At 39.8% G+C, this 20332-nt stretch overlaps 1 protein-coding gene across 1 annotated transcript in view; it reads right to left on the minus strand.

Moving 5' to 3' along the window:
- Positions 1 to 12471: 12471 nt before the first annotated feature.
- The window catches only part of LOC149281238 (beta-arrestin-1-like), a 73354-nt gene continuing 65493 nt past the window's right edge, over positions 12472 to 20332 (minus strand). Inside the window, exons 14-16 of the mRNA XM_089499580.1 lie at positions 17278 to 17348; positions 13345 to 13396; positions 12472 to 12583 (exon numbers count right to left, since the gene is read on the minus strand). Of these exons, the coding sequence (XP_089355706.1) occupies positions 12472 to 12583; positions 13345 to 13396; positions 17278 to 17348 (235 nt within the window). The remainder of the gene's footprint in view (positions 12584 to 13344; positions 13397 to 17277; positions 17349 to 20332) is intronic.

Raw genomic sequence — 20332 nt, forward strand, 5'->3', positions numbered from 1 at the left:
CACCCCTGCCGGCACTTTACACGGGGGGGGGTGCCGGCACGGGAGGTTCTCTAAGCGCATCGTGCAGACGTTCACCGGCAGCAGCGATGCGCGTAAACAGCCTCCACTGCCGGCCTATCTGCACGATGTGCTTTAACAATCTCCCTTGCCGGGAATTCCCACGGGAGGAGTCCGGGCAAGGGAAATTGTTAAAGCACATCGTGCAGACGTGCCGGCAGCGGAGGTTGTTTACGTGCATCGCCGCAGCCGGTGAACGTCCGCACAATGCTTTTTACCTCTGCCCCCAAGACTTACCAGAGCAGACTCCCGGGTGTCTTGCGGGGCCGGCGGGGGACATCTACGCAATATGCGTATACATCCGCTGAGTGCCGGCACCGGAAGTTGTCTACGCGTATTGCGTAGATGTCCTCCGCCGGCCCCGCAAGACACCCGGGAGTCTGCTCTGGTAAGTAAGGGGGGGGCAGAGTGGCAGCATATCTCGGGGGAGGGAGGACAGTGGCAGCATATCTTAATTTAAGATGATTTTATTCTTCTAGATTGTAAGCTCCTGTGAGCAGGGCCCTCCTCACCTTTTATTTCTATCCAAATTGTTATGTAATGAACTACTTACATTATGTGCTGGGATAAACATTGACCTATTATCCTAGACACCTTGTGCTCGGGGGGGAGGACAGTGGGAGCATATATCGGGGGGGACAGTGGCAGAATATCTCGGGAGGCAGAGTGGCAGCATATCTCGGGGGGGGAAGAGGAGGAGGACAGTGGCAGCATATCTCGGGGGAGGGAGGACAGTGGCAGCATATCTCGGGGGGGAGGACAGTGGGAGCATATATGGTATATGGCATATATAGTAGTTCATTACATAACAATTTGGATAGAAATAAAAGGTGAGGAGGGCCCTGCTCACAGGAGCTTACAATCTAGAAGAATAAAATCATCTTAAATTAAGTGACTATAACACCAATGAGACCCTAGACCAGGACCCATCAATGTACCAAGCATGAAGGCCCAAGAAACCCATCTGGCTCATTAAGGAACCAAGGTATTAAAAAAAAACAAAAAACAGGGATGTTCATCACTAGATGACTTTCAAAAGGTTATACGGAAAGAAGAAAAACGACCCCCTATGAATTTTACGTGCTGCAAGACGGTCTGTAGACCATGGAATTCAGTTACCATGGCTATTGCGGGCACTTTAAACATTTCAACACATTAATTTCACCAAGGCCAGCGATGGTTAGGCTTTTTTTCTGGTCCTATCCAGCTGACTGCCTCACTCTCCAGCATCCAATCAGCCGCTGGTGGGTATACAGTAATGTCGGCCAGCATCCCGCCGGGCATTTGATTTCACTATACATCATGAAGGTCCAACAACCAGTGAGCTTCTCCTGCAAGAAGGACTGAACTGGCCCTGTATAATGTATAATTCATATTGGGAGATTTCTTGACTGTTTATGAGCCGCCAACAAGTGAGATGAGATTCCCAAAACAGGATCATGAAGCATGGGTGCACCATGGAGACAAACCGCCCAATAGGGAGATCTAGAACATGCCACTCCGTAACCATGGTATTTGTCGATATTAAGGAGAAAGCACAAACATGAGTTTGGATATTGAAGCAGAATGAATACGTCGGGAGAATGAATTACACCAACTATTACAAAAGAGCCGGCATTCCGAAATCCATACGTCATTATTTAAGTTACTGATTCTCTTCCAGTTAGAAGGATTGGGAGTATAACCCGGGGTAACAGACGCCCGTCCGCTCAGCTATAACGGTAACTTCTCCATTTCTTATCTTTATATACTTCCCTGTCATGTAAGAGATTCCCGCTGACCCCTGCCCAGCCGCCAGCATGTAAAATGGATATTAACTCTGCGGCAGCCATAAATCTTATAGATTTCCATTTATTAGACTAAAGTTATGAAATCTTTGAAAAAAAAGAAGTTTGTGATGCATTTTTCGTTATTCTTTATTAGTTTTAAAAATATTTAATAAGTAGAATAATAGCCTTCTCTGCATTCTACGCTAGACACGGTAGGAGAGTGAGTTCCCCTCTTATAGAACTTCTAGATCATTCCTCTGCCATCTCCACCAACGAGGAGTAATGTGCAGACAGGGCCCATTAAAGCCTGGAGCAGGGCAAGAGCTGTCCAAGATCAGGTCTCATCGGGGAAAATTAAGTCTAAACATGATCCATAAATGATCACGTTTTCAAGGTTTGCATTGGAGGCTCCTGAAATCTCTGTTGATTATCGGTCCTCAGGGGCAGTTCCGTGATAAATGGGTGGGGTGGGGGCTATTTAGCCCTACCCACTCTGCACCACCATTCTGCCTGCTTCCCAACTACCTTTTTTTACCAATTGATGAGTAGCCCCACTTTCTACTTCCCATATAGAGCCTTGGAGGCATAATGAGCGACGCTGAGAAATATTAACCCTTTAATAGCCGATCATGAAGATTATATGTAGCGACTCGCCAAATGTGTTAACCAAATGGCTATGATACCGGCCCTCATGGAAATCTTAACTTTTCATTCGTTAAAGACACACTTACTGGTGGAAATGCACCAATTGGAGGGCTTTTATATGATAACAGAACTGTAGAATAGGAAGGAGTCTACCCCTGAGACCCTGAAATTGGGGCAAAAACACTGAGAGATCCTGGGTAGGTTAATGAGTCCCTGACAGTACTTGAATAACCATTTGGTAAAACGGCCGATGACCTCTTGGTAGGGGAAAGCCCACTATGTCGTGGAACAAACAAAATTCAAGCCAGGGCTCCAAATGTGGAAGGATCTTACAGAATGTATGGCGCCTTGTAAGTTATGAGCCCATCTGTGCCTAGAATGCTTTAAGAACACTGGAATCTTCGTAGGTTTACAGCTTCTGGATACAGAATGTTTTTTTGTGTATTTTTGGTTACTGTTCTCTCCATGATGGATGGGTTTATGCCCACCGTAAGTATGTACATATATGCAAAGTGCTGCCCCCTGCAGGAGGTGGGGTGTATAGCGTCCCACATACTCGACCAGCAACATGTGAAATGTATGTGTCCACGAAAAAATGGCCAATTACATTTTCCTTCTTCTCTAAGGCGATCAGCAATCACATAAAGCAAACTATAGCTAACAACAAGTGGACAAATATTTTGGCCTACAGCTATTAATTTTTATTTAAAAAAATATATTCTTTTGTGTTTTTTCCAGTGCAAAATGTTCAATATTAAATTTTCAGTCCATTAAAATATATATTAAAAGAATTTCTGGTTAACTATTTAAAGTTAAAACCAAAAACATATGTATATATATTTTTTATTGAACCATTTAAAACATATAAATAAAGAAAAAAATTTGTACTTACAAAGTAAAATCTTCTTTCGTGAAATCGACGTTCTCGTGTACGGCTAGACTGGGAATAAATGCCTTATCACCCTGCTTCTTTATGAGGAAATGCAGAGAGGTCATTGAACAGGCTTGTGCCGTAGGGTTGTATAATTAACCGGTAAACCTCTAGAGTGCAGGAGAGGTGTGCAACCGTCATAAAAATAATAACAGCACTGGAACTGGTTCTAAATAAGAGGCGATTGTTTTATTAACCGGCAATAATTCTGTAATTTTGTATTGTAATTTTATAATGTTTTTACCGTTTTGCTTTTTGTAGCCATAGATAGAAATAACTGGGTTGGATAGGTTTTATTTTTTTTGGTTAAACCATGCTGTATTCTATAAAATTAAAATTAATAAAAAAAATAATGAAAATGTACATCTCTAATTGTATCAGTCTCTGGGTCACTGTAGGGGTCACCGCTCTTTTGGAGGGATACAAAAGTTTATCATTTTGGTCAACTGTGGTGCATTATTTTGGGGCAAAACTGGCACCTTGTGTTGATCTGGCATTGCCTGACTGGGGCATAGCCAAAGGCTGTAATTAAGGTAAGTAGAGCTTAATATTTTCGCTGGTTGCTAGAGCTGGTGGAATTATTGAAAAGCCTGCTTCAGAGGTAGTTCTAGTTTAAGTTTTGTGATGGGAATTGTTGAAGAAGCAGCAGGAGAATTATAATAAGAAATTTCAATATTTGAGAAGCCTAAAAAGGGAAATCTTATACAAATGACTCGATCGCCATCTAGTGGTGAATGCAATTATTACAAGTGGCTGTTCAGGGATAACAGTGAAAGTGTAAGTTGTTAGATGATGTCATTTTATTAACCAAAAATGCAGCTTTCAGAGAAATATGTCAGGTCCCAAATGTCTGCAAACAGTTAATAGTGCATGACTTTGTCTATAGAGAGGATACCGGGATCAGCATTTTAAGGATTAATGACACTTTATATTTATGTGGAATATTTATATCTAGTGTAATACATGAAATATGTGCCTAATTGCACCGGAGCATGTATTACTGATTTACCTGTATGAGTCCCGGGCATTTGTTCCTTCAGGTCCTAAATGAATAGAATGCAAGGAACATTTATGATGTTATAATGTATGATGTATATAAGCCGCATGGTAGTTATTGTAATGAATATGTAAAATTGACTACTCTGGGGGTTAATGTTGACTTTCCAAGTACTGATATTGCTATTTAACAGTTGTGGAAGTTTTTATTGAACAATAGATACAGCAGGGATTCCAATCAGCCTCCAGACACCTCCCTTCTTTCGACTTCCAATTCTTTCTTCCCTGGGGCTTGATGGGACTAAAACCTTGTTGGAACCTATATGAGACCCAAAGTGAGAACCCAAACTAGCTTGGGTCTTATAAGCCTGTGTTAGTGGGTACCCCACTGATGACAACGATATAGACCAAAATGTATGCCTGGGGTTGTCGGTGTCCTCAAGCAGAGGAAATTTGCCTCTCGTTTTGGTTCTAGACTGTCCTTTTGGGTGGGGCTAGACTGATATGGACATATGGTATACCTCAAGGCAAAAGAGATCAAAAAAGTCCACGTCTAGACTCACATTTACATTTGGAGGGTACCCCTAGAGATCCGTGAAGAGTGAAATACCATACAAAAAGAATGTGAGATGCTCACCCAGAACAAACAGCCACTTCGTAGTCTGCCTTGTGGTGAGTCTCCACTTGAGAACAATCTCTTGTGCCGTTACACAGAAACAAAAAATCTCCATATCAGTCTATTCCACCCAAAAAGCAGTCCAAAACTGCTGACAAAACCAACAACTCCAGCTGTTTCAGCCTCTGAGGTACAGTTGGTGTCTTGCTAGGCAAAAGAGAGCAAGGAGGTCTGCTTATGGATTCACCTTTATACTTGGGGTGAAATACCACACAAAAAGGATGTGAGACACTTGCCAGGAACAGACAACCAGTTTATACTCTGCTTTGTGTCACATCCCAGCTTGAGAGCATCGCAAATGTTAGCTTTCTTCTGCTATAACAGAGAAAATCAACATCTATATCTACATATTAGTCTGGTACCACCCAAAAGGGCAGTCAAGAACCAAATTTTCTCTTCACGAGGGAACCAACAATTCCAGATGTATGTTTCGGCCCACATTGTTCTCATCAGCAGCATACTGTTGGTATTCCACTAACTAAAAGAGAGCAAGGAAATCCACATCTAGACTCACTGTTACACTTGGGGTGAACCCCAGAGAGATCCCCAAAAGGTGAATTGCCATACAAAAAGAATGTGAGGCGCTTACCAATAACAAGCAGCCACTTCATAATCTGCTTTACGGTGCATCCCCGCTTAAGAGCATCTAAAATTTTAGCTTTCCTGTGCCATTACAGAGAAAAGCACCCCGGAAGTATGTTTTGACCTACATTGTCCACCTCAGTAACGGACCAGTTGGTAGCCCTCAAAGAACACAAGAACAAGAGGTCCACATCTGGACTCACCTTTACACTAGGGGTGAACCCAAAGAGATTTCCAAAGAGTTAAAAAACATACAAAAAGAACGTGATATGCTCGCTACGAACACACAGTCACCTCATAATCTGCGTCGTGCTTAAAAACATCTTAAATTTTAGCTTCCTTATGCCATTACAGGGCAAATAAGATTTCCATATCAGCCTAGCCCCACCCAAAAGGGCTGAAACAAAACAAGAGACAAAATTCCTCTGGACGAGGCAACCAACAACCCCAGCCATACTTTTCGACCCTCATTTGCCTTGTCAGTATAGAACGGGTGGTATCTCTTTAGGCACAAGAGAATAAGGAAGTCCACGTCTGGACTCACCTTTACACTTGGAGTGAACCCCAAGAGACCCTCAAAGGGTGAAATAACATACAAAAAGGAAGTGAGACACTTGCCAAGAACAGACAACCACTTCATAGTCTGCCTTTGGGCACATCCCATCTTGAGAGCATCAAAAATGTTAGCATTCTTGTGCTATTACGGAGAGAAAAAAAATGTAAATCTACATATTAGTCTGGCCCCACCCAAAAAGACAGTCACGAACCAAATTTTCTCTGCATGAGTGCACCAACAAAACCAAACAAACATTTCTACCCACATTGTCCTCATCAGCAGTTTATGGTTTGTATCCCTCTAGGTATAAGAGAGCAAAAAAATCCACGCCTGGACTCACTTTTACACTTGGGGTGAACCCATACCATACAAAAAGTGAAATACCATACAAAAAGGATGTGAGACGCTCACTAGTAACAGACAACCACTTCATAGTCTGCCTTATAGTGCTTCCCCACTTGAGACATTCTCCAATTTTAGCTCTCTTGTGCCATTACAGAAAATCTCCATACCAGCCCAGAACCAAAACGAGAGCCAAATTTCATCTGCACAAGAGAACCAACAACCCTAAACATACATGTCTGCCTACATTGTCCTAAGTGGGGTACAGTTGGTATCCCTCTAGATGCACGAGAGCAAGGAGGTCCACGTCTGGACTCACCTTTACACTTGGGGTGAACCACAAGTGTTCCCCAACAGTGAAGTCCCATAGAAATACAATGCGATATGCTCGCCAAGAACAGACAGCCACCTCGCAGTCTGTCTCCATACTACCACAACCCAAAAGGAACCAAAAATCTCACAGATGCTTTTTGTTCTACATGGCTCTCATCAGTGATGTGCAGTTGTTATCACTCTTTCCACATCTGGACTCACATTTACGCTTGGGGTGAACGCCAAGAAATTCCCAAAGGGTGAAATACCATACAAAAAGAACATGAGATACTCACCAAGAAAAGACAGCCACTTCATAGCCTGCATTATGGTACACTTCTCCTCTTAAGAGCATCCCAAACTATAGCTTTCTTGCACCATTACAGAAAGAAAAAAAAATTCCCACAAGAGTCCAGAACCTTAACAAATACACAAATTTCCAAGAGAGCAAAAAGAAAAGAAAAGAGGAAAGGAGAGGAAAGGAAAGGAGGAGCAAAAAAAGCAAGAGAAAAAGAAGGAAAAAAAAAAACAAAAAAAAAAAACAAACCCCCACACATGTCTTCCAAACACTACATTACCATCATCAATGAGGTACAGTCAGCAATCCTCTAGGCAAGGAGGTCTACGCCTGGACTCACCTTTACACTTGGTGTGAACCCCAAGAGATCCTCGAAGAGTGAAATACCATACAAAAAGGAAGCAAGATGCCCGCCAAGAATAGAGAAAAAATCTCCATCTACATATTAGTGTGGTCCTACCCAAAAGTGCCATCCAGAACCAATTCTCTTGTTCCTAGAGGAATACCAACCGTACCTCACTAACAAGGCCAATGAAGGCCCGAAAGGGATGTCTGGGGCTGTTGGTTTCCTCGTTCATTGGATATTTGCATTTCATGATATTTTGGGGTTCACCCCAAGTGTAAAGGTGAGACCAGATCTGGACTTCCTTGTTCTCGTGAGTCTAGGGTGTTTTTAGCCATACTGTATGGCTAATTAGGCTGAAGAAGTTTATGAAAGGTTATTCCTGAAGTTTTTGGTTCCTTTGTACCTTTTATTTAAATTTTGGGCTGTTTGTGTGAGACCAGACTGATATGTTGATGGAGGGTTTTTTTTTGTTTCTGTAAGGGTGCATGAATGTGAAATGCTGTTAAGTAGGGGCTTGTTATAAGGCATGCTATGAAGTGGTTGTCTGTTCTTGATGAGCATTTGCAGCATTATGGAATTTAGCAACCCTTCCACAGTACAGTTCTTTGTTGGGTATATTTAAAAAAAACTCATAAATTGCAGCAAAGAAGGTTCTTTTCAGCTTTATTCAAATAATTTAAATTCCTTCAGGTTCATCCTTCGCAATAATGGAAACTTCGTTCTTAACTTGGGATCTAAAATTTAGTTACCCAGCCCTCGATTCCAAACAAAACATTCTTTTATCATTAGTGCCGAGGACAGCACACCTCAAAAAATTTATATTTACACACAAAAAAAACCCACAAAAAAACCCCACAAAAATTAGATTTGAGAATTTTAATAAACTATAATCCTTTGAATTATTTGACATATCGAAACGACATAGTTACAACAGTGAAAACCGAGAAGCTTTATTAATTAACCATACAAAGTAATCACTATACAAAGATTATTTCACAGGAATAATACTGAGGAGGAAATAAAACAGATATTTGTCTGCTATTTTATTCCTACGGGATTTTTATGAAATGTTATATTTTGGAGAACCTCTTACATGTCGTAAATTAGAAATTATGGAAATCAAAAATTAAAAGTAAGAGTCGATGGTTAGTAAAACAAAACGGCTGCTGTGTACAAAGTATCTATAAATTACTTAATATCTATCCCCTATTTTGTGGTATAAACAATACTTTACAGCCTTCAGGTGAGAGCCCCTCTGTTCTATTTTGTGCTGTTTGATACAGAAAACCACTTGGCGTGAATGAGGCCAATATCAATATTAAACATAGGTATGTATTAAACATACCTCATTCTGTCTGAGACAATAACGTATTAGCAGATCTGTAAAGTAATCCCTCACAGCCAAAACATGTCCTTCTTGAACGTCCAGTACTAAAGTTATGGTGGGTAAAGGTGACGGAAAACCCTTCCACTTCAAATTAAGGGGGTAGTAGAAGTATTATTAAACACTCATCTACAGACACCAGAGAAGCCAGAAGTCTTGTTTTTCCCTCAGAAATCTCATGGTGCTGCCACAACCACAAGGGTTCTGGGTAGGCGCATGCAAATAAGGTCAACAATGATCACCTTTTGCCTCTGAGCCTCCAGCAAACCATTTAAACATTCCATAAAACAAGTCTCTGTTAGACTGTAACAATTACTAGAAATACACCTAATTTGAGGAGCACAAGTTGGTCCACCAATGTGGTTTATGTGGATGGCTGAGACGTTGCTCTTTAAGACCCCAAAAAGCTGTACAGTTGGGGAGTGATTGAGGATCGAGATGAAGAAACTCAAGCTAGTGGGTAAAAATAATTTATTTTAATGAAGGCCATTTGTAAACTGTTTGAAAGATGGCCAAGTGTCTTCTTCAACTGGAAATACATACCTTGCATTCGTGTATAATGCACTTTTGGAAATCTACGCACCCTGGGGCCAGACTGTGGCAAATATCTCTTCCTTTCTCCCAAGATGGCTGCTCATTGACAACCACTGCCAGAGTGCCCTGTGATGGGGCAGTTAACAGAGTTGTGTCATGGAGATCCCCAGATTTCCTGCCCTCCTGTCTCTCCACAATAAACAAGCGTCCCTTTTTAGTGCCTCTTTAGGAACCAAATCCCCTCTTTTCTAGGAGGTCGGAATGTTTGCCGAGTATGAGGGTATCGCAGGGTTCTACAGCCCTAAAATCCCCAATAATGTGTGGGAACGTTATCCTCAGTGTGGGTAACCTATATGGGGGGCCACACTCAAAGGGCAGACTAGATGGACCAGTTGGCTCTTTTTTGCCATTATTATGTATGCTAGCCCTGCCACTATGGCCAACCCAACTACTTAACTCGTATATACCCCCTTCCAGTCTCCTATAAGAAGCAGGAGAGGGGATCCCTGGGACAGGAGCCATCCTAGGAAATTCACAGTATTTCTATAGACGATTTAATGATCCGGTAAACCCCTAGTTTTATTCCTTACAACAGGATTTTTGAAATGATGTATTTTGTGTATTTTAAGTAAAAATAATAATAATAATAATAATAATAATAAAAATGGAGGAAAAATGGAGGAATAACAATCTTTTCACAAGAAATATTCACAAATCCTAAATATACATATTATACATTTGCTTGAAAAATGTACGCGTATCCTATATCTGGATGATCGATATCTAGCGATAAAAATGTACGAATATGTTAATCAGTATTGTTAATTAGAGTATAAATTAAAAATGCCATTGGAGGGATAGTCTCCAGCCCACAGCTGTAATAGATTGTAAGCTCACAAGACCAGGCCCGCCTTCTGCTTCTGAATCAGTATGTGTTAACATGTGATCATGTTATTGTCAATTTAGTGTATTGCCAGTTTTAATGTTACTGATAATTTTGTATTCTCCATTCTTTTTAACAATTCTACAGAATCTGCTATTAATAAAATGTAATGTATGAAAGGCAGCTGAGCTTCATCACTGATTTGAACAAGTTTGGACTTCACAGGCACCATGAAAATCACCAAGTTAGCTTAACCCGATGTACAGCACAGCCTGGAGGCAGAATCGTGCCCTAAGAAGTTACTGTTTTCTAGTTCTAGGAGACAGAGGTCCAAAATCAATGTGCCTTCTGTGATTTACAAGCTAATATATCAATTTTACTGGGCAAGGCTTTGTCTTCCATTATATATAAGGAATGACAAAAATAGAGCCCTAAAGAAGGAGCGCAATGCAAGAAAACTCAAGGAGAGACATGAGTCGAGGCAGCTATACATACCCCAGCAGATCTTGGCCTTCAGGCAAATGGAGACCCTTATGTAGCTCCGATGTCCACCTGACCGCTAAATTCAACGGGTCAAACCGAAACGCTGTCATTATAATAAACAAAATAACTGCAGTAACAATTGTGAGAACGGCTCACTTTACTGGAGAATGGCTACAAGTCTGGCATGATACCAGTAAAATGTTGGTGTAAAAATACATTTTGTGTTAAAATTAAAGAACAAATACACATATGCTGGCAAAAACCATATGTGCCAACTATCCTGATTCTCACGTTCCCGACGACCTGCTGGCCAGGACTCTTAGCAAAAGTCCTGGCAGTCTGGTGGCCTGGACAGATGAGCATTGTGGGTAGAAGATATCACCTGCCACCATATGATATGATATAGTATAGTACATACACTCAATTGTCAATGAGCTACTTTATGTTATAAAATCATTCTTTAATTCTAATTTAATGATTAGTAATATTAATTATAAATTGGCCCAATTAATCACATTTAGCACCGTGCTTCTGTGTGCCGCTTATTCAACAGATATTTATATTTGTTACAGTGTTCAATTAAATATGTGTTAAAATAGTCGAATTGGCTAATGTGTATCGGAGCAGGTTCGTGGCATGATATTTTAACCCCGTCAGTAGTCCAGTGGCAGATCAGGAAGTGGCGCAGGGACGGCTGTTGGGGAAATGAGTGATCGGTATCTAGGATGACCTGTTTCCTATGAGCAAATAGACTGAGGCCATGATGTCATAACCTGGTTCCTTCGGTCTGTACTGAAATGGATTGTGATGAATGAGGAGAAGAAATGTTTATCCCAATCAAATTCCAGGTACCCCCACTAGACAACTAAAACACCAATCGGAGCAAACGGATGAGATGGGAAAAGATACCGAAAAGATACTTTTTCTAGCACTAAACACGAGTCCAATATTTTTTCCTCTTCATGTATAAATACCGTACGTCTGAATATGTTTCATTTACGTTTGTAACTTTGCCGTCTCAAATTGTAGGTTTTGACCACGGTGCATTTAAGGTCACGAACAACGTAGCAGAATCCCGTCTGTAAAATGGCTTTGTTTTTTTTTTGTTAACAAACCACCTGCTAATTTTTTTTTTTATAAAACCAAGTTTTTGTTGCCATAGCAGCAACTTTTTTTAGATTTATATCCAAGAGATCTGTCATAATCGCTCCTTGCTTGTTCTGCGTCGTGATCTCTCTAATAGACAAACGGCCTCATCCTCATTTCCAGTTAGTTTACAAAACACACTTCATTCTGATTTCATTAACCCTTCAATGGCTGCTGTTGTTGTTTTTTTAATACGATGACTTACTGTTCTGTAACAAATACTTGTATTATACTACTGTAATTATACAAAATGCATAAAAGACTCTAGTACAAAAGTGCTATGAGAACTCCTTTACGGAATTGGGTGATCTGACCACAACCGCACTCTCGGTTCTTAATATTTCGGTTAGGATTGTGTAGCTGGAACTCAGGATAGGTAGCGAGATGCTGAGTGACAATTATGGAACGGCAGTAAGATTATAACGACTGCCGGTGTCAGGGAGGGTTTTCCGTTAGGCTCTTTAAAGCAACATTAAAGGCGCCTAATCCACAAGATTTACACGGAGAGGAGGGGGAAAAGGAATCTCCGCTTTATCTGTCGTTGACCGGAGGAGAGTTTGTCCCTTCGTCCTCCTCTTCCTTGTCGTCCTTCATGCCCTTCAGCCTCTGACGGGCAAAGTCTTCGAAAACGATGTCATCGTCGCTGGTACAAAGAAAGAGAGTGTCATTGGCAGAAAGTGTATTAATTCCCAATAAACCAGACTAAGAATAAATTGTTTGGGAGACGTTTAACTTTAAATTAAAGTATTATCAGGGGAAGTGGAGATCTGTGGCAAAATGTGGCAAAACTAGCATGCCTAATACTTTTCCTTCCCTTGATATTCTCTCCCACCTCCCTCTCTTGTCAAACACCCAGGCTCTTTCCATAAATACTTTTTTTGATTATAGAAATAACTATTCATTGAATTAATAATTGCCATGTGACACGAAGAGAGCCAATGATAGATAGTTACCATAGAAACTAATCTAAATAATAGAAAAATAAATAAGACTTTTTTTAATAAATATTTTTTTTTAAATAAATAAGATTAAACCTTTAGCTGGAAGAATAATATGACAGATCTGATAAGGTTCATTCTTAGTATGGGAGAGAGAGAGCAATTATTGGGTCGTCTCAGTGGAACAACATCTTTAATAATCAAAAGAAAATATTAGTCGTGCAGAATGACTTGCGTGATAACAGCGTGAAAAAAAAGGAAATTATAAATAATGCAATATTAAAAAAAAAAAAAAAAGAATCTTACTTTGCCTTTTCTTTTTCTACGCGCATGCAAGGAAGCCATGCGAGAAATAAAAGAAGTGTTAGACGGCGCATGCATTGGAAGACAGTCATGCCGATTGCGGAATGGGTTAAAAATGAGATGAAAAGCAGCGGCAAGTTAACTTCCGACATGTTCTGCTTACTTTGTATCAAATTGTATCAGATTTGTATCTATAGGCGCTTCGTTTTCAAGAACTGAAAGGGAAGTAATTAACGTCAGAGATAGGAATACGTATTTAGTGTCAGATATTTTATGCTAGAAAACATGTACCGTATTTGCTCGATTATAAGACGAGGTTTTTTTCAGAGCAAATGCTCTGAAAAATACCCCTCGTCTTCTAATCGGGGTCGTCTTCTAATCAGACCTCAAATAGAGGTCTGATTAGGAGACTAAGATCCAGATCCCCCGCACCGCTGCAGGGGACCTGGATCCTCCTGTCTCCCCCCCACACACACACTTACCGGTGCTTCCTGCTGTATTGCCGGGGCAGCGGGTTGACGTCTACGCGATCCGCGTAGACAACGTCCGCTGCAGCCGGAAGGAGGTGTGGCTAGCAGCGGGGGTTGTCTGCGTCCGTCGCGTAGACCTTCCCCGACTGTCAGAGATCAGTGCCACACCGGTGCAGGGAACTCTGATCTCTGACAGCCGGGGAAGGTATCCGCGACGGACGCAGAAAAACCCCCGCTGCCAACTCCACCTCCTTCCGGCTGCAGCGGAAGGCGACGTCAACCCGCTGACCCGGCTGGAAGCACCGGTAAGAGAGGGCTGAGGGGAGAGAGGGGGGAGAGAGTGTGTGTGTGTGTGTGTTAGTTAAATGGGGGTATAGGGTGTGTGTGTGTGTTAAATGGGGGCATAGGGCATTTCTGGAGTGGCGTTAAGGGGGCATTTAATAGAGCACTCTGCCTCCTGAAATGCCTTATACCTCCCTATATGCCACTCTGCCCCATAATATGCCTTTTAACCCCCTAAATGCCAGAGTGGCATATAGGGGTATAAGGCATTTCTGGAGGCAGAGTGCTCTATACAATGCCTTTTAACTCCCTTAATGCCATTCTGCCTCCTGAAATGCCTTATACCTCCCTATATGCCACTCTGCCCCATAATATGCATTTTAACCCCCTAAATGCCAGAATGGGATATAGGGGTATAAGGCATTTCTGGAGGCAGAGTGGCACATAGGGGGTCAAAAGGCATACCATGGGGCACAGTGGCATATAGAGGGTTAAAAGGCATATCATGGGCCACAGTGCCATATTGGTGTGGCAAGCCTGGGGGCAGATGTGCGTAACTGGGGGACAGGTTGGAAAATACAAGAAATAAAAACAAAAAAAATATTTTTCTCAATCATAGCTTTTATTAAAAAAAATAGTTTACATGAATTAACATTTACTGGTAAAACTTTTTTCCTTTGGGGTCGTCTTATATTCAGGCTTTTTCTTTTTTTCCTACGTTAATATTCAGATTTTGGGGGGTCGTCTTATAATCAGGGTCGTCTTATAATCGAGCAAATACGGTATTCTATATATTCTGTATTTTACATGAACACAAAATGGAGTCAGAACCATTTTATTTTATTTAATCATATAACGGTTATTTCTGTGTGTCTTTGTTCCCTCTATAATTGAGAACAAAGAAGTATTCAGTATATATGATCCAATTAATGTTATCTTCCATGAGAAAGTTAAGGAGTAGACACTACATATCCTTAGGAATGTAAATTGGAATGGGGGATACGTCGTAAGACCACCAAAACCTTTTACCTAGGAGGCAACATCTGGAGATATGGGTGACTACAAAGACCTGATTTACTATATAGGAGGTAACATCTAAAGATAAGGTGACCATGAATGAATTCCTAACACATATGTAATGGTTTTAAGTTATTTCTTAAACCAGAGCGTCTCTCGCAGGTAAATTAAGAAATTACAAGGATGTAAAAATGAGTGGAAGTCCTAATTATAATGGGTAAAACCCACCGTTATGATTGGATAATTCCAATCAAGAGGTGGAGGCTATGATAATAAGCCCTGTCTTTAAAAGCTTATGTCTTTAATAATTAGGGACTGACCGTAAGGCTCACCTTAAAAAGAAACGGACCTGAAACAGACAGACCCTGACGGACTCATTTAAATTTACCCCAGAGAATTGGAATTTTAAGATCCTGGCACCATAATCTTACTCTTAGAATTACTTTGAGTCCCAACCTATATAACTTTTAGAAAGTTATATTTCTTTCCACTTAATTTCTTGCCACTGAACCTGGATTAACTTCTACAAGGACCAGTTGGACAACAGCAACAAGTGGTGGTAAATATAATTGTTTTATTATTCTAACTAGACGTGAATTTTGTCTTCTTCGTATAGAATTCCCTGTTTCTGGGAAATAGTATATTGCATTATTGTATATGACGGCTTGTGAGACTGCAGCTTATAACCCGTGATAATAACAGTAATGAAAAGGTATTTTTACCTGTAGATGAAGTTTGATATTATTTGCATCTATTAGGAATTTCACTAAATACTCTTAGACATTATTAAATTATTTTAAATTGTCATATTCGTTAAACTAATATAATAGAGTTAGTGATCTTTTTATTACCGCCCTGATTATCATTTTTGGTTGCTGAGTGGGATGGAAATTAATGCTGTGTTAGACTCATAAAGTATTAATTCATATTGATAACTTTCGATAATATACCGTATTTGGATATACTGCAATTTGACATGTTTTAAGAACTTTATATTTTGTATTCTGCACTGTGTGACTTATATATAAATTTTATAAATTGCCTTCACAATAAATAATAATTTTGATTGATTATCGTGGTGATATATATCTAATTTGAATTATAATTTTCGGCGATCTGAAAGGATTTAGGATCGGAGATAAAATATAGGGTATCTCCTTAAATTAATATTGTGGATGTGGTCCTACAATCTTTGGTAGCGTCGTTATTTTGCGTGTGTGATAAAATATTGGTTTTACCGATTTTGTCTCATTAATATCCCTAACATTAGATTAAAAAGGGCTGCAATAAAACATTATTATAATACCTGTAGAATAATCACGTAAACATTCTTCTTTATGAGACAAATCCCCAAAGCTCATATATTATTATTATTTCTATTATTCTTATTATTAAATATTTATATTATTATTCTATATTATTTATATAGCACCAACAATGTCCGCAGCACTTCTTACACTCTGTACATTTAATGGGTCTGACAAAACTAGAACCGACCGATTAAGACAAACGGATACATTAGTGAAAGAGGGTCCGGTTCGGAAGCTGATATTAAATCGGTATTTATAATACCGGATCTGTCTCTCGCACTCACTATTATTGCCAATGTAATCCTTTAGCGTGTGGTCGTCTGCTGTAAACATGCTATAGCATGTCTTCTCCATCTATCTAGGAGACCATAACCTAGAGGTTCAGAGGTTACATAGAATGTCAGGATGTTTTCCCTCAACTGAGAGGTCGGTAGATAAGTGGAACAGCTTCCCAGCAGAAGTGGTAGAGGCTAATACAGGGAATTTAAACACGCATGGGATAGGCATATGGCTCCTGAATCTAAGACGAGACCAACGACTGATTAAGGTTTTGAGTCTTTACAGCAGGAGAAACCGGCGACTAGACGGGGGCCGAATGGGTCTAATCTACCATCAAAGTCTATGTTTCTATCTATTTACTACTGAAAAGTAAGCATATGTCAAATACAGGGTGAGGTTCTGTATAGCGTGTATATGTGTGTTATCACCCCCTCCATTGACATTTTCTGCTTGGGAAAAAAAACAACCAATAAAGGAGCCTTCATTGGGTGGTTGCGACCCAACTATCTGGCAACCCCTGAGCAGCTCAGCCGGAGCAAAATGATCCTTATACCACTAAAATATATTTTCAATGGAAGCTCTGAAGATCATTCATTAACTGCAAGAGGGGTTTTATTAAAGGAATGGTTGGAGACCCCTGACCTTTGTATATTACTCCAGAAAAAACCCAGTACCAGAATATCCTGGTCAAAACAGTAGTGTGATCTAGAACATGTAGTCATCTAGAACGTTACTTACCTTCTCTGTGCAAAGGTTCCTCCTTCGGCTTTGGATGCATCAACGTAAAAGGAAGTTCTACAGCAACATCACTGTAATAAAGGGGAAAAAATTCAGAAAAAATCCACTTTTTCTGTCTAGTTAAGAACTATGTTAGCTGTAATGATGCAAAATTGTGCAAATTAACCCGTTTTTAGTACTAATGTTGTCAGTTTACATAAAGATATTCTATAGTATACTTTCACCTTGTGAAGGGATTTAGTTACAATTAAAGATCATGGGAATTTACAGGTAATTGATAAAAAAAAACTGTATGAATTTCATAGCATTTTCTTCACCCCCCCAAAAAAAACTGTAAAAAAAAAAAAAATACATTTCCACTTATGAAATTTTTGACTTTTGTATTTTATAAAAATCCTGGAAATGGTAAAATAAAATAAGATTCCTTAATAGATATTTGTAAGATACAAATAAATGATATAAAAAAAAGAATTAATCAGAAAGGTGTTTTTTTGTTAATTATTTGCTTTAGCCCTGTCATTATTACATATATTTTTATTCCATAAATCTCATATTTCTGTGTTTTTTTAAAGCTCAATAAAGTGATACATTTAAAAAACTCTACTTATTTGGTTTTCCAATGATTACACAATTGATTGTTCTTTCTGCTCAAAAAAGGCTGCAATATGTATAATATGATAAGGATTAAAATATACAAAATACCGTATTGGCTCGGATATAGGCCGCCCCCGTATATAGTCCACACCCTAAAAGTTTGGTGCTTTTTTAAAGAAAAAGTTTTTTTTTATTTATTGATTTATTGATGGGAATGGAATGAGTTGGGTTTCATACAGAGCTAACCAGAACACCCCCTACTACATTAACATGGCCAAACGTAGTGCAACAACAAAACCCCAAAGGAGGCAGTGCCCTGCAGCTCTGGAACTGCAGCTTCTCACAAAGGTAAGTATTTTATTTCTTTCTCCTACGGGTATTTGAAGGTACTGAGTAATTTAATATGCAATTTTTCTTTGGTGGGGCTGTATGGGACAGTGAACTGTCTCTTTATAGGCTGCGGTTATCTTATGTTCATAGGATGTTGGACACATTAATCAGAATTCCTCTTTCTATACTGGAGGAGCAGCCCCCCCCCCCCCAAAAAAAAACTCTGAGCCCAATCTGAGATCCTATGAACTAAAATACATTAAATTCAAGTCAATCAAATGGAATGCTATGTAAAAAGATCCCCGAAGACGAACGATCAGGATATGAAGGAGAATGAATACGCAGAATAAAATTTAAAATGATGGATTAAACAAACATTTTTTTTTTTAGAAATTGGGACTATCGATGATGGAATAAACATTACGATTGTGTCCAACGTTTTCTATGTAGATACGTACAACTATATCTATGCAGTGCGTGCCAAGAGCTCCAGCATCAAGCAGAAGAAAGTTTTCAAATGGATCTTTGTTCATTTTTTGTGTTTATAAGCACTGCCCTTCGTTCATGTTAAATGTATACTGAAGACCATGTCGCATGGACTCCATTGGAGACATTCTAAGAGACTTCTGTCTCATTTAACTCCTCCCCCAGGCGTCTCTTCTGAAAGCAGGAAGCATACCTTAATACGCTTCTCGGGCATGCTCAGTATAATTCTCATTCTAATCAATGGGAGGAGCCGCAGCCAATCACATTTATGAGATTTTGGCTGCCCCTACTTCCAGTGGAAGCTCGCCTCTTTGACCTCAGTGGGAGTGCTATTGAGCATGTGCAGGAGAAGCTTCCTGCTTCCAGTAGAGGCAGCTTGGGGTAGGTGAGTTAAATAAAACAGAAACATGTAAAAAAAAGTTTTAAAAGCATTCAAGACCACGAAAAATGGACTCCAACACGCACTGGGACAATTTTGAGGATTATATTTTTGAAAGCCACCAATAATACAGATTCCTAATGTCTTCACTTAGCTGTTTTCATGAAAAACAAGGACATTTCCGGCTGTAACATAATTTGTAAAATGGGTTTCTAACCATCAATTAGCCTTTTAAACTTAAACTCGGATCAGCGAACACAGGAGTGATGGGAGTGATAAAGGGCCATTGGAACACAGGAGTGATGGGAGTGATAAAGGGCCATTGGAACACAGGAGTGATGAGAGTGATAAAGGGCCATTGGAACACAGGAGTGATGGGAGTGATAAATGGCCATTGGAACACAGGAGTTTACAGCTACAATAGTCATTTATAACATTAACCCCATCTGTGCTGGATTTCTGACCCATTTCATGTTATTTTAATAGACAAAATGTGCTTTTCTTTAAAAAACAAGGGGATTTCTAAGTGACCCCAAACTTTTCAATGGCAACGTGATTGCTAAATGCAAAAAAATTTAAAAATTCAGTTTTGTCCTTAGCATATAGTTGGTTTAGTTATCAGCAGAGCTAACTGTGTGTTATGTGTTACAGAAATCAATCGTCTGATCCAATGTGTCTGATAATCTACTACAACTGTTCAAAATGTAAGATTTTCATGATGCTCGGTGCTGTTATCAAGCCTTAACTCTCATGGCCTTCACTAACACACCACGTTCATGGACATCCCAAGTAGACTGTTTTGGACAAGCAGGGGGGGTGCAGTAGGAAGTGCAAACTGCAGGCAGGAAGTGCATACAAGCAGATAAGCGCAGGCATGTTGGACAGCACAGCCAGGCGGGGGACGTATCAGAATTCCGGCAAGCGACAAAGTAGACATGGCTGAGAACTTAAGTGCGAGCATGAGATGCAATAATATCTGTGCTTTTTTTCCCTACAACAATTACCTGAACCGAGATTTTACGTACTTTTAGTTCTTACTCCCTGTAGAAACTAAGCAAGGCAGGCATCTGTGGCATATGCAATCGGTGGTGTGCTTTAGGGGGTGAAATTCCTTTTATTTCATAAATTTCTACCTTTTCCTGTCTTTCTTTGTTCTCCGTATTCATAGAACCCTCACAAAACTGAATTCTGCATTCCAATTTTCCGTATCATACTGCATTAAAAATCCCCTTAATACTGTATATTCCTGACAATTATTATCAATTT

This window comes from Sceloporus occidentalis, unplaced genomic scaffold (genome assembly GCF_023333645.1).
Source record: "Sceloporus occidentalis isolate IW3139 unplaced genomic scaffold, rSceOcc1.0.p SCAF_137, whole genome shotgun sequence".
Lineage (NCBI taxonomy): Eukaryota > Metazoa > Chordata > Lepidosauria > Squamata > Phrynosomatidae > Sceloporus > Sceloporus occidentalis.